Source organism: Taeniopygia guttata, chromosome 8, assembly GCF_048771995.1.
Source record: "Taeniopygia guttata chromosome 8, bTaeGut7.mat, whole genome shotgun sequence".
Lineage (NCBI taxonomy): Eukaryota > Metazoa > Chordata > Aves > Passeriformes > Estrildidae > Taeniopygia > Taeniopygia guttata.
This window is the reverse complement of record NC_133033.1, coordinates 9529362-9542537: the sequence shown is the minus strand read 5'-3', so window position 1 is coordinate 9542537 and position 13176 is coordinate 9529362. Positions and strand designations below refer to the sequence as shown.

Here is a 13176-nt window from a genome sequence, read left to right as displayed (position 1 = left end):
TCCCTGAAACTATTCTATGACAATCCAGCAAGTTGAAGGCAGGAGAGAGCAAATGGTTACATGGAGCCATGATGACATCACTCCTTCCCATCACTCACTCCTATCCATCCTGTAGAGCTGCAGCTCTGGCCCATGGAGATGCTCCTCAGCAGCACAGAGACAGCAGCACCTTCTTTAGGCTGACACTGGCTTGAAAATTGATCTCCAGTGATTTGAGACTGGTTGTTGGATTGAGGACACGAAGCCGCTGGTTCCTGATACTCGGGACTCTCTTGCCCCAGGCCACATGCAGCAGGACTCCAGGGCAGGGGCACCTGATTTGTTCCTTGTCAAACATGATAGGAGACAGTTCCTACCCACAGCTTTAGAGATCAGAGAGGAAATGTGACCCAGCACTGACCTAACACCTATTTTGGGCCCCTGAGATTGGCCAGAGTTGAGCCAGGCTGACCTTTTCCACAATTCGCTGGGCTGTCACAGCAGACATTCAGTTTGTGATTGGCTTTAAAATGCTGCAGAGAGGACCAGGCAGAGGACATCCAGGCCACTCCCAGCTCCCTGTTTACCTTTGCACAGCAAACTGAACACACTGAGTACAATCAGTGGGTTATCTTGGCATCATTCCACAGCAGCCATGTTTTTCCAGACCCTCTGACCACACACCAAACAATCTCACTGCTGCCATGGGCTCTCCCCCCTACTAGAGGGGCTTTCACAGGTCTCTCCACCCTAGTACACCACCACAGCAGCAACTGCTGCAATTCTCCAACATGCAGACGGTGATAACACAAAATAGACAGTAAAACAATGGTTTATATGGTAAAATAATGTTTTTCTCATATGCTTGTAGGAGTTAAATCCAGACCATCCTGGGTGATTCCCTTTCTGCTAGGGCCAGGGTCCTGTTACTTCAAGTATCTTTTAAACAGAAATCCTGGTCATCAGCTAGATCCTTTCCCCAGAGTTTCAGCAAGCCCTTGGGCAGCACTCAGTGGCAAGGAGTAAGAGGTCTCAGATGCTAAAAGACCTTGCTGGAAGGAACAGTAGAGAAATACAGGAAACAGGAGAAAAAACTAGTTAATAACTCCATAGTTCATCAAGTGCTTCGGGTTAGGGAGGGCCTAGATCTAAAGCCAGCATGATGAGACCGGAAGGTTGATCACAGTGTCCAGGGCTGTACAAGAAGTCTTGAGCATCTCCAAAGATAGAGGTGCCACAATGCTTCTAGGGAAGGATCCCACCACTTCAGCCAGGTTCTGCTCTCAGCGTCGCCTTGCACAGCAGCTCTCTCCTCATCATGGAAGGCTGGGGCTGTGTACATGGGTAATGAGAGGGAACAGAGCTGTCTAAACACATCTCAGTGAGAAACCTGAAGTGTTGTGGGTATACCTCTGTATTTACCTCAGTTACCCTCCTTCACCTACAGTTGCTTCCAAGGGCTGGGGGAGACAGAGGCGCTTGCTCCCCCACAACTGATCAGCCCAAGCAGCCCTAGCTGGCTCCCAACCTGCCCATTCCAAGGGGTGACATCAGCTCACCCTCCACCAAACACTAGGGCCATCTTATCCATCCACCCTGAACTACTTAACAACCACTGACCCTTGCCCAGCAATAAAGAGATGAGTCTATTTTATTGCTGCTTCTAATTCTGCTCAGTAAATAATGTGTCCTCCTGCTGATGTCCAGTAGAGGCAAGAGGACAAGGTTGGAAAAAGCAATATCAATTCCATCCCAATGTCAGTCCCTTTTCAGATGACTTACTTCAAATCCCAGCTCACCGCTGCAGGCTCCTTCCTCAACACTCCTGAGGGCAAGCCAGCAGATCAAAGTCCTTTCACCAGCTTACTCACGCCCATTTAATAGACACCCTAGGAAATGACTCAGCCACCAGCACGGAAAAGTATTGCACTGGTTCCGCTCTTGTTCCCACTGGTGGTTAAAATCAGCCACAAAGCCACAGAGATCAATTCTGAGAAAGCTCTAGGATTTACAGAAGACCTCCTCCAGCAGACAGGACTTCACACCCACCCAGCTGAGCATGGAAGGCCCTGCTGCAGGCAAGGGCTGCCATAAACAGCTTCCCTAATTCACCCTGTGCTCTCTCCACTCACCATGATGCAGGAGATGGCAGCACATGCTCCTTTCCTGGTCCTGCATCCCTTTTAGCAACAACCCTCCTCGGCAGATCTAGGAATACATGTTTCAAGGGAAGGACTTTGTTTACAATTGGAAGTGATTTCTGGATAACAGAGTCCTTCAACAGAGGATAAAAAGCCATGAAACATTAAGACAGGATAAATCTTAACTCACAGCATCAGCCCCGCTCCAGTGCGGCCCCAATGACTCTGTGACTCACAATAGTGGAGGTCCAACAGACCACACAGGCTGAAGATGAAGCTGGAGGTATAAATGTAGACTAACATCAAGCAGCTCCCAGTGCTAGGCAGTGACCAGCCTTGCCCTGAGCTGGGAAGATCCACAAAGATTTCCAAATAGTTGTGAAGTTGCCCACTCCTCACTCACGGAGCACATGTCCATCTGCTCAAGGAGCTCCAACACTTGGTATCTGGTTTCTACACTACCTTAGTGCAAATGCTTTTCCTGTTTACCTGAAACCTCCATGTCCTTTCCCATGGAGAGGGGGGAAGCACAGCCCAGCACTGCTATGCCTGCTTCTGCTTTAACCTCTGCAATCTGGAAGATGAACTTGGCCCTGATGGCAGATCTCCATGAGAACTAGAATAGATTAGTTGTAATACTGCCATGCAGGGTAAACTGAGGCTCAAAGAGCCTGGGAGAACAGCTGCCAGGCCACCAGCATGCTGGATGCAGAAATAAAAGAACAAAAGGGAAGCAGACATTTTCCACTCACTGTGAGGAAGCAGCTTCCCCAGCAGTTGCTGCTGTGCAAGAGGTGCCAGGAACTCAGATTTTGTGTGATGTAAAAGCATGGGAGTCCCTTTGGAATCACCCACAGTCCTGCTGTGCAAGTCTGTTATGACACCTGGTGGCCAAAGGCACCCCTGCAGCACTTGCCACCAGACTGCCCCATTCTTCTTAATCCTAGATGAATTCTCTCATGTGAGAGCAGGAACAAGACAACAGAGTATGGTCAGCACACACTGCGCATCTTGGCCACCCCAAAGTCTCAGCAGCAGCTCACAGCTCTCTGTCCTGTGCTGTAAGCTGCTGTGCAGATTTGTCTCCTTACCTCACTTTTGTTTGAGCAAAGTGCAGCCTGGAAGGAGTGTGCATTGTGGAGCTACAAGAAGACGTGGAGAAGAAACTCGTTACAAAAGCCTGCCAGACCTTTCTGATGCTTAAGGGCTCAGCCAGGGTTCCATCATGGCAATCACATTTACAATCCAAGCTAGCTCCCACCCTGTTGAAGACCCAACCCTTCATGTCAACTGCTGGGAGCCAGGCTTCACACCCATATATTTATTATATATACACATCCCGTGGGGACAAGGGAATGCTTCCCACTGCATGGTTTCCTTGAACAATCATCCATGCTGCTTGGTCAGGCTGCAACATCACTCTTCCCACGGACTCATATCTGTGTCAATGGCCACGCAGTTATAGGCAGCATAGCGCAACTTCTCTTCACACACCTTGGCTCTAGGGATGACAGGAAGGAAAAAAAAAAAAGATAAGGAGAAGCTAAAATTGCTGCATTCGCCAGCTGAGAGGACAAGATGTTTTCTGAAATGGAGTATATGCTTCAGCAGGGGCTCGCAGAGAGAAACTCAGCAGCCACGTGGGACAGGCAGGGGATATGAGTGTGGCAAAGTGATGAGCCCAATGGGTCAGCACCAAGGTTAAGAGAGACCACACACAGTCCTCCAGACACAGGGAAGCAACAAAACTTACGTGGCATAGTTGGGCAAGAAGAGAGTGCTGGAGCAGGTGGATGACTCTGGCAAAGCATCTGTTGTCTCTGAGCTGGGGAGAAGGTGACAAACTGGTTAGAACCAGGAGGCCAGCGAGGCAGACAGCCCAGACAACCCACTCCTTTGGTGTGGGATCTGTCAGCCTTCCTTCATAAGAATGCACTTACCCCATCTTGTCTGGATAGATGTAGATCCGTGCTGGAAGGCGACTTCTGCCAGTGACAAATCTGAGGAAGCGGCTGCGATCCTCTGTGAAGGAAAAGCAGACATCAGGAAACCCTAGAGTGATGTGAGACGCAGTACAGCTGCTTCTAGGTACCCCCAGCACTAGCAAGCAGTCCCTTCAGCCTAGCTGCTTGCTTTCCTTGAGTGGTTTCCCTCCAGCTCCCAGCCAGCCGGCAGGAGCTGTCATGGCAAGAGGTATGCATGGACAGAGCAAATTGCTCACCATTAGTGAAGTTATTGAGTGCTTCCCAGAAGTACTGAACACGGGTATCCTGTGGCTCAAAGTCCTCAAACCGGGCTGTCACAAAGGATACAGAAAAAAGTTTAATAAAAATCTGAACTCCTCCCTCTTTGGCAGTAGTTGCCTGCAGAGTGTGACCACATAGACCCAAGGAGCAACAAACACATATAGACAGACCCCTCCCAGGAAGCACAGCCAGATCCACATCTCAGCTCCACAGGGGCTCAGATACTGGCAGCCTAGGGATGCCCCAGCCTCTACCGTGAGGCCCCAAAGGACACTCCTGTCGCCATGAGCATCCAGCTAAAGGCAAGAAGGACACAGGACTGTATTCTCACTGTAAGAAAGGCTAATACTGGCCTCCCACACTTCTCCTTGTGCTAGCACAGACAGAAGACAGTCCTGCTTTCAGAAAGAGTTTTCAGCAAAGCCCTTCACTTACTGAGCTTCTTCAGGGCATCCACTGTGACTTCAGGGTCTCCACAGACCTTTTTTTCCAGCTCCTGCCATGTAAGGAGGTCAAGAACAGCTTGGGGCACCACCTTCAGCAGCCCAGCCTGCATGGCCATGATCTGAAAAGGAGACAGGGCAGGTAAGCAGCATGTCTTGCCCATTTCCCTGACTCATGGTTGAGCCTACGGACTCTACGGGATTCAAGCCATGTGACTGCTCAGCACATACTCCAAGTAGCCTCAAGGAACAGGACAGAACAAGGAATGCATCCCTGTTCATTCAGAAAGCCTGCGTCTGAGCTGGGAATAAAACCCCTTATCACTTGTGCTACTAGAAGCCATTTTGCTTCTTAGCAGCTCCACAGGCTCCAGGACCCCACTGAAAGGGTTGGATACCATTGCCCTAATGAGCACAGGGACACTAACCACGGTGCGTTTTACCAGAAACAGGCTGGGGGGCAGGTCTCTGGGAAGCAATGACCAGCCACAGGGTGGGACAGTGTCACCTGCTCCTTGCTCTCCTCCAGCCGAGCCTTTTGCACCAGGCGGATGAACTCCTTGCGGTCCTCATAGCGCACAGCGGTGTTGCTGCCGTTGGGGATCAGCTCCACCATGCGCTGGTCACTCAGTACTGTTGTGTAGGTCAGCTCATTCCCAAATTTGAACTCAAAGGTGTCTTTATCCATGACTTCCATCACCTCCAGGAGCTTCACCTGTCCAGGCACCAAGTAAGTGCATGTTAGAGAGATGACCAGAGACCAGTGATGTGCCCAAGTCCTCATCTCCTCGCTTTCCAGACAAGTGACAGTGACACAACATGGGATATGCTGTCCTAAAGCTGTTTAGCAGATGCTGGGCCATTGCATGCTTGCAGCAGCAGTCAGCATGGATGCATCTCTATAAGCGCATTTGGTGCTTATAGCTAAAAGTTACCCTTTGTTGTGTTTATTTGACATATCACAGGAGGAAGCAAGTACATGAGGACAGGGACACAAATCAGCACCTTGCTGAGTGTCACAAGGAATAGGATAGGCACAGCCTCCTAGTCCCTCTCACCAACACGGAGTCCACTGCAGGGAAGTCTTTGCTCCAGCTGACCTCTTCCCCTGTTAATTGTTTCCATACAAAGCCAGGAAGAGCAAGGACCTGAAGAAGAAAAGAGATTTTATTGAGTCTGTGTCAAAATAAGACCTCCCCAAAGACGAAGATAGGACTCAACAATGCAGACAGAAAGAGGCTTCCCTACTTCCCCCTCTACATGCAGAACTCATCATAGCTGAGTAGAGAGCAAATACTATCTCCCAAGCTCTCAGCATCATTCCCCAAATCTTAGGCTGTGAGTTCTCCAAACTACTTGGGACCAAAAACCTCTTTCCCAGTATGTGACCACAGAGCCTTTCCATGATCCTGTTAGGCTGCAGGAGAGGGCTATAAAAAAAAATCTTCTTAGAGGGATGGGGTTGAAAACTTACCAGAAACTCCTTGCCCCTCAGAGCTGCTCCCATGATCTGCCCAATCCACTCGTACTTTGGGAAGTCTTTACAAGAGGGGTTGGGGACATACATGTCCCTAGCTTCTCCAGTGCCATTACCCTGTAAGAGTGAGAGGCAAAACTCCACGTCATAATTTCAGCACAGCATGAAATACCACAAGCTACTCCTGCCAGGCCTCTGGGCACTTCTCACAGCAGAAGCAGACTAAACCCCCATCCCTGTTGGCAATATTCCCAGTGACAGACTGGTATCCAGGCACTTGCCAGCATATTCTAAAATGAAATGCCACAAAGCAAACTACCCAACCCCTCATAAAGAAAAGCTTAAAGTAGGTATGTCCCTGGCATGCAAGAGGACAGGGACAGTGCTACATTGCCAGGCATGGAAGGGTTTGCCCCAAACATCCCGACGCACAGCACCTGGTTGGATGTGCGCACGAAGAAGGGCAGAGGCACAGGGGTGTCTGCTGAGCTGGGGCACAGCTCCTCTGACATGTCTGCTAGGCTGTCCCGAAAACCACCACCTGCAACCCCAAAAGAAGGGCATTCTTAGTGATGTGAACACCCCATGTGCTGATCCTCAGAGTTATGGAGCAAAGGTGAGGATTTCTGGTCCAACCTGGCCCTCAGTTGAGCAGAAGGCTCCTTTTAGAGCCTTATGGCACTAGAGAAAGTAAGACAAGAGAAATAACATCCCTGCCCAGCCTGTGGAGAACACCCAGAAGGATCACTGGCTTCAGAAGGCTGCTGTTAATGACTAATGGAAGTTTGGTCCAGTTTGGTCCCCCTCCCAGCAAACAGCACTCTTTATCTGGGACACAGCCAGAGGTGGCAGGACAAGGCAACCTGCCTTCCCTCTCTCCACGGGAATTAACACTGGAACCAAACAAAAGCACCTACAGCAACAGTCACCTCATCAGCTCCCAATTGCTCCAGAGGAGCTCCGACCTCCTGCAGCCCCTACCTTGGTCGATGATGCCCTCTGCAATAAATTTGCACTCCCACCACTGGTCATAACGCAACGGCCACCTGTGGAGAACCAGGCATCACCTGAGGTGCTGCTCAAAGCCAAGGAGGTGCTGGGACAGGCACAGCAGAGACATCAAGGGACTAGGGTGGAACAGTCTGAGTTTAGGACAAGACAAGATCTTTATCTCCAGAGACAGCTGCATCCTCAGTACGGAGGTGACACCTTGGGGAACAGGTCCTAACAAACCCTCTCCAGAGTACAGGACATGGGCTTCCCAAACACCCTGCTGTAACAGGACACAGCTCCCAGCACTGCATGGTGCCTTCCCTTCCCAAGACACTGCTTACCTATAATCTAGAGGCTTTTCAAACTTGTCTGAGGGTTTCAGGCCTTCATATACCTGCAACAAGCAGAGACAATCAAGGTTGGTATCCCCTCCCCAGGGGAACTGGTGCCACATGAAGGCAGGTACATCAAACACATCAAGTCTCACAGCAGTGTGGGGTGTTTGTGCATGCACAGAGCCCCAGATCTGGTGGAGGTTGGGAGAGAATGCACACAGGAAGATCAGCATTGCTGTAAAACCATGACACAGAACTCTGTGCAGCTACTTGACTACTGTCACACAAGAATTCTTTGCTACCTTTTTAGTGCAACAGGATTGTTACACTCTCCACTAACAACATGCCACAGAGAGCAGCCAGGATAGAGTACAGATTTCAACTCAAGAGATCCTAAATCGCTCCTAGATGTTATTCCTTATGGGACCATCAGCAGATTGTAATTATAGAGCCTGTGAGTCACGTGAAGAAGCCTTGAAGTCTTTCTTCAGCTCCAAGCTCTCTTTTCCGCTCATCTTAATGCAGATTATTTTGATTTTGGGATGCCCCACTCTCCCCAGAGCAGCAGGGACAGTACCTGGGTGAAGACAGCGTTCTTGCAGCTGGGGTCCAAGGCAGGGTTGTCCCGGTGCTCCATGGCCAGGCGTCGGTTAATGTAGAGCCTTGGCATGAAGTTGGGCTTGCTGGTCTCCGAGTCCTTCAGACACTGGGTAATGAGAGCTGCGCGCTTCTTGGACAGCAGCAAGAACTGCTTGATGTGCTGCCAACAGGGATGCACGTGTCACCTACTTTCTATTGAAGCCATCACAGCTCCATGTTTCTCCCTTTCCCAGGGCCTTCCTACACAGACACATTCTCATTGACAGTATTTGCTCCCCCTCTGCCTCTGAAAGATTCTGCATACTGGCTTAAGGGAGATAATAAGCTCAGCCCTCAATCCATCAGTTGTCATCTGATGCTAACACTCCAGTGTTGCTTAGAGTCTCCTTCACCCTCATTCTCACCAGAACATTGGTCTAACTATCCCTTTTAGTTATAATCAAAGCCAGCTTCTCTAAACAAATAAAAATCCTCAAATGCTTTGGGTCCGTGTTGACCTGGCACAGGAATTACAGTGCTTTCTGACATTAGGCCTGGAAATACACAGAATAGGTCTGTCCTGGTAATGTCCAGCATGTATATTCCTGGGGAGGATATAAGGAAAACAGACAGCTGGAGGGATGAACTCAGCACTATGTAAAGGATGAAAAGCAAAAGTTTATTAAAGCCAGGAAGAATGTTACTGGTAAATGCCTTGATGTTTGGACAAGCCAGCTCAAAGCTGCTGGCAGGCAGCGCAGGAACAGAGCGTCCTGGGCTGAGATCTTGGAGGGGATGTGGATCCAGCTTGCATGCCCAGTGCAGCTATGATCCAAGTCCCTTTGAGGGTGAAATGTTCTGGTTTGAGTCCACTTGTTAGCCCACAACTGCTTCTACATCATCAGTTTAGCAGGAAAATAAACAATATCACCTTTCACAGTGTTAGTGACTTGAGCTCAGGAAAGTATTTCTCTCCAGCTGCTTTAAAGGCAACAAGCCCTGGCTGCCTCCCTTGCCACAGCATGAGCACCATCACCCTACCAGACTAAGGACCCAACAAGAGCCAGAACAAACTGCTCACCTTGAGTTTGCTGAACGTGCCAACAGTGTGGTCCCAGGCTGGCACCAAGTGATGCAGGACACTGTCCAGGAGCTTGATGAACCTAAATCCCAAAGAAGAAGGTATTGAAACAAGAAGTCATGGGAATCTGTACAAGTCTGTTCCAGACCATACACCCCTGAACACAAGCAGAAAAATAACTGATCCAAACCAAACCCAGCATAGTTTTTTACATCCTGGAGCTTTTGGTAATAAATTCCCACTCCCTGGGCACTGCATGGATTTTGCATTCCTTACAAGTGATTCTGCATGTACCTGCCCCTGATGCTGCTATGTTGTGCTAGTGACACACAAGACACTAAACTTGAGCTACAGGACTCCTCAGAAAGTATAAGGGAGCCACCCCAGAGAGCCCACTTTGCTCCCAAATGAATGCTGGTTTCTCCAGTGTCTAGGACATCTGTCTCAAGAGGAGTATCATAGTTTTACAGCTTCCAGCCATGTACATGTTGGAGATGGCATCAATCCCTGCAGGCAATGGCACCTGTCTGCTCCCCTCCACACAGTACCTTTGAATGAGCACGGCACGTCGGTACAGCAGGTCAGGGTCAGTCCCTTCTAGGCGAGGGTAACGCACCAAATTGGGCAACTGGAACATGTCAGCACTGAGCCCCAGGTCCCTCTGTCGAGAGGATTTGATTTTGATGCCTCGGATACGAACATCAATCCCATCATCTGCCAAGGAAGACCGTGGATGATATGCAAAGATCACAAGAAAACAAGCCTTAAATATAGTGTAGGAGGTCTATAAGCAAAAACAGTAGGAAAGTACCAGCTCCACCAGCTCTGGTGCTGGGCACTGAGAGCTTCAAATACCTCTGTGAAGAAGAAGCAGGGCATTTACAGGAGAAAAATAATTAAATAATTGAAGGCAGAGAAAGATAGGATGAAAGCTGAAAACTTGCAAAACTTCAGATCTCCAAGGAGTTTCCCATGGCTCTTTTGAATCTCATCTAAAACAGCCCACAGGGAGAAGAAGTACAAGTCACAGAACAAACTCTTAATATACAGTATTTTACACATGCATTATGGATGTGGCCACAACAGCCAGCCCTACCTCTGCACTCCACAATCCGGATCTCGATGACAGGCAGGTGTGTTGTCATGTCCTCAAGGATGCACACATCCCCAATATAACTCCTGCAAACACAGAACAGATGAGGATTAAAGGGATGTTACCTCACTCATCCTGCCAAAATCCACTAGGACACTTGTAAGGGAAGACAGTTTGAAATGGGAGCCTATGGCAAGAACTCAATTCTTGCTTACAATTACAGCTGAATGCCTGAACCTGCTGGTGACTCAGGTCCAGGTACCAGGATTCTGATGTGTCCCACAATAGGATGAGAAGAGACCTGATGACTGTACCATGCTATTGTAGGCAGAGTGAACCCAAATCCCAGAGAGCCTGGCTTGTACTGCATGACTTTTTAAGGCCAGTGTTCAGCAGCTTGGGCCCCTGCAAGAGCCATGACACCCTGTGCACCTCCACCCACTCACTCATCAATGCCGACGTCGTTCAGTTTCTTCAGATTGTCCCCCTCGCCCCCATACACAGCAACCCGCTTGGGCATGAAGTTCTCATCAGTGGTATCCACTGTCAGCAGCAGCTTCCTGCAAAAGGAAGCAGGACATTAAGGAGAAGGCAATTGCATCTGAACATCCATCTCATCACTTGGTCACGTTGTTACCAAGCTGGGATTCCCAGGTACCTCTGACAAATCTAAAACCACTTCAAGCTCAGAGCCAGTGAAAGGACTGAGGGGCAGGGAGCGCAGGGCAAATTTGGGCCATGACACTCAGGCAGAGGGAGTGGCAAAGCTTGCCCCAGTCACTAGCCAGCATGTAGAGCAGACAGAGATGACTCACTTGACAATGGTGCCTTTCTTCATGTTGAGCCGCACCCAGTGCTGGCCCTGGGACCCATCACTCTCCCAGTATGTGTCGGCATGGCTGTCGGTCAGGCATGACACATTGAAGTCCTCCTGGAAGAGGGCAAATGAATGGAAGGAAAATCAGATGAGTGTAGGATTAACTTCTCTTTAGTGGTTACTTTCATCATGAATCTTAGTGTCAGAGGGTATCACATTGGCATGTTCTCTTTGCTGTGGGTAGACACCAGGAGTGCAGAGCACACAGGACACTGGGGTTGACCCTCCAAGGCGCTCTGAAGTCACACATAGAGCACAGAGTATCAAACCCCCCACAAACATCAGCTTTGCAGCTAATATTAGCACTGGCTTATCAAACCACCATCCCTCCAGGGGCCACATCATACAACATGCTGCATGATACTCCCCAGGTTTTTCTCCCACATCCTCAGAGTGCAGTCCAGGCCAAAGCAGCACAGCAAGCACTACCCATGCTGCCCAGCCCCATGGCACAGTGGGGCTGATGTAGCCTTGTCCCTTTAACCCACCGTGTAGGATGAGACATCGATGCTGTCCACGTACTGCTTAACACTGCCCAAGTTCTCATCCTCCTTCCCAATGTGGTCATACAGGAAATGCACCAGGTCCTCATCACATTCGTAAGTCCACGTTGGGGGCACAAACCTAGCAGGGAAAAGTGATTACTGGGTCTGGAGAGCCAGAGGCAGCCAGGCTAATGGGTCAAAAAAGGAAGGTTCACATCCTGCTTGCCTTGCTCGATTTCCTGCTTTTTGCAGGCATATCTAGGACAAGACTGTGCTGTGCAGAGCTGCCTGTCTTCCCCCCTCTCCCCCAGGTCTGCAGGAGACGGCTGTCTGGGCAGTCACAAGAGACCGGAGCTTGTCCCCCACCATAGCAGAAGCCAGGAAACAGTTCATACCGAAGCTTCTCTACTGCAGCCTCATCCTGCTCCATGGCCCTGGGCTTTGCTCCGAGACGCAGGGAATATGTCAGATCCACCACCTGCTCCCATCTGAAACACAGAGAAGTGGAGTGGGAACACCCCAGGAGGAACAAGAAGTTGGTGATCGAGGAGTAGTTGTAAGGGGAAGATTTGGGTTTAAAGCCCACCGTGCTCCATCCTTCATCACCTCCAGCATCATCTGTTGCCCTTTCCTTTCCAACCATGTCTACTCCTTCCACACCCCGCTGGGCATGCGACAAGCACAGTGCCCGAGTCAAATCCAATTCACTCCACATCCGGCATCCCTCTTGCCTCACTTCCATGAAACCTGTCCAAGCAGGCCGGGGGTTCCCTAGCCCAAGGCAGGAGGGGCCGTGGGGAAGCATCCCGAGGTGAGCACCTCCGCGCTCCCGGGGACCCAGCGGGACACCGCGGCGGCCCCGCACCTGATGACGGGCTTGTAGTCCACCCCGAACAGCTGCTGCTGCCGCTGGATCCGCTCCGTGGACTCCACGGGCACCAGACGGTCCCCGCCATCGGCATGCTTGCACACCAGCACCCATCCCTCCTCCAGATCGCAGCCGCTCCGGTACTCCTCCAGCTGCTCCTGTGGGGACAGCCGGCGGTCAGGCGCGGCCGGGCCGGGCCCTTCGCGGCCGCCGCACCCGCGTTACCTTGCTGAGCTTGACCCAGAGCCCGGCGCTGTTGCAGTACTCCTCGCCGGTGGCGCGCAGGCAGCCGCCTTTCCGCACCTCGATGGTGGCCCGCGCCGCCCGCTTGCCGCCCCGCGCCGGTCCCGGGCTGTCCCACACGCTGAGCAGGCTGCGGGCGGCGGCGGCCGCGGCGGCCGCGGGGTCCTTGCAGATCTTGTACTGCACCTCCCGCGGCACGTAGCAGAGCGCGGCGGGCAGCGCCCGGGCGCGGCGGAAGCACTCGCTGCACTGCAGCAGGAATCGCAGCCGGCCCAGCACCTGGTGCGGCCCTTCCCCGCCCGCCCTCATCGCGCTCCGGACACCGGCTCCGCGCCG

General features: G+C 51.1%; 1 protein-coding gene across 1 annotated transcript; it reads right to left on the bottom strand.

Annotated features, from left to right (window-relative positions):
* Positions 1 to 3426: 3426 nt before the first annotated feature.
* On the bottom strand, positions 3427 to 13149 carry HECTD3 (HECT domain E3 ubiquitin protein ligase 3). The gene is made up of 21 exons (XM_002191065.7): positions 12823 to 13149; positions 12595 to 12755; positions 12125 to 12217; positions 11733 to 11868; positions 11183 to 11298; positions 10814 to 10927; positions 10371 to 10453; positions 9823 to 9988; positions 9275 to 9356; positions 8192 to 8374; positions 7621 to 7673; positions 7268 to 7332; positions 6724 to 6827; positions 6284 to 6403; positions 5868 to 5957; positions 5318 to 5524; positions 4802 to 4931; positions 4342 to 4416; positions 4061 to 4142; positions 3874 to 3945; positions 3427 to 3621 (listed from the first exon to the last, which is right to left on the bottom strand). Exons 1-21 carry the CDS (start codon positions 13147 to 13149, stop codon positions 3537 to 3539), a joined length of 2544 nt encoding a protein of 847 aa, XP_002191101.2. The 3' UTR covers positions 3427 to 3536.
* Positions 13150 to 13176: the final 27 nt, after the last annotated feature.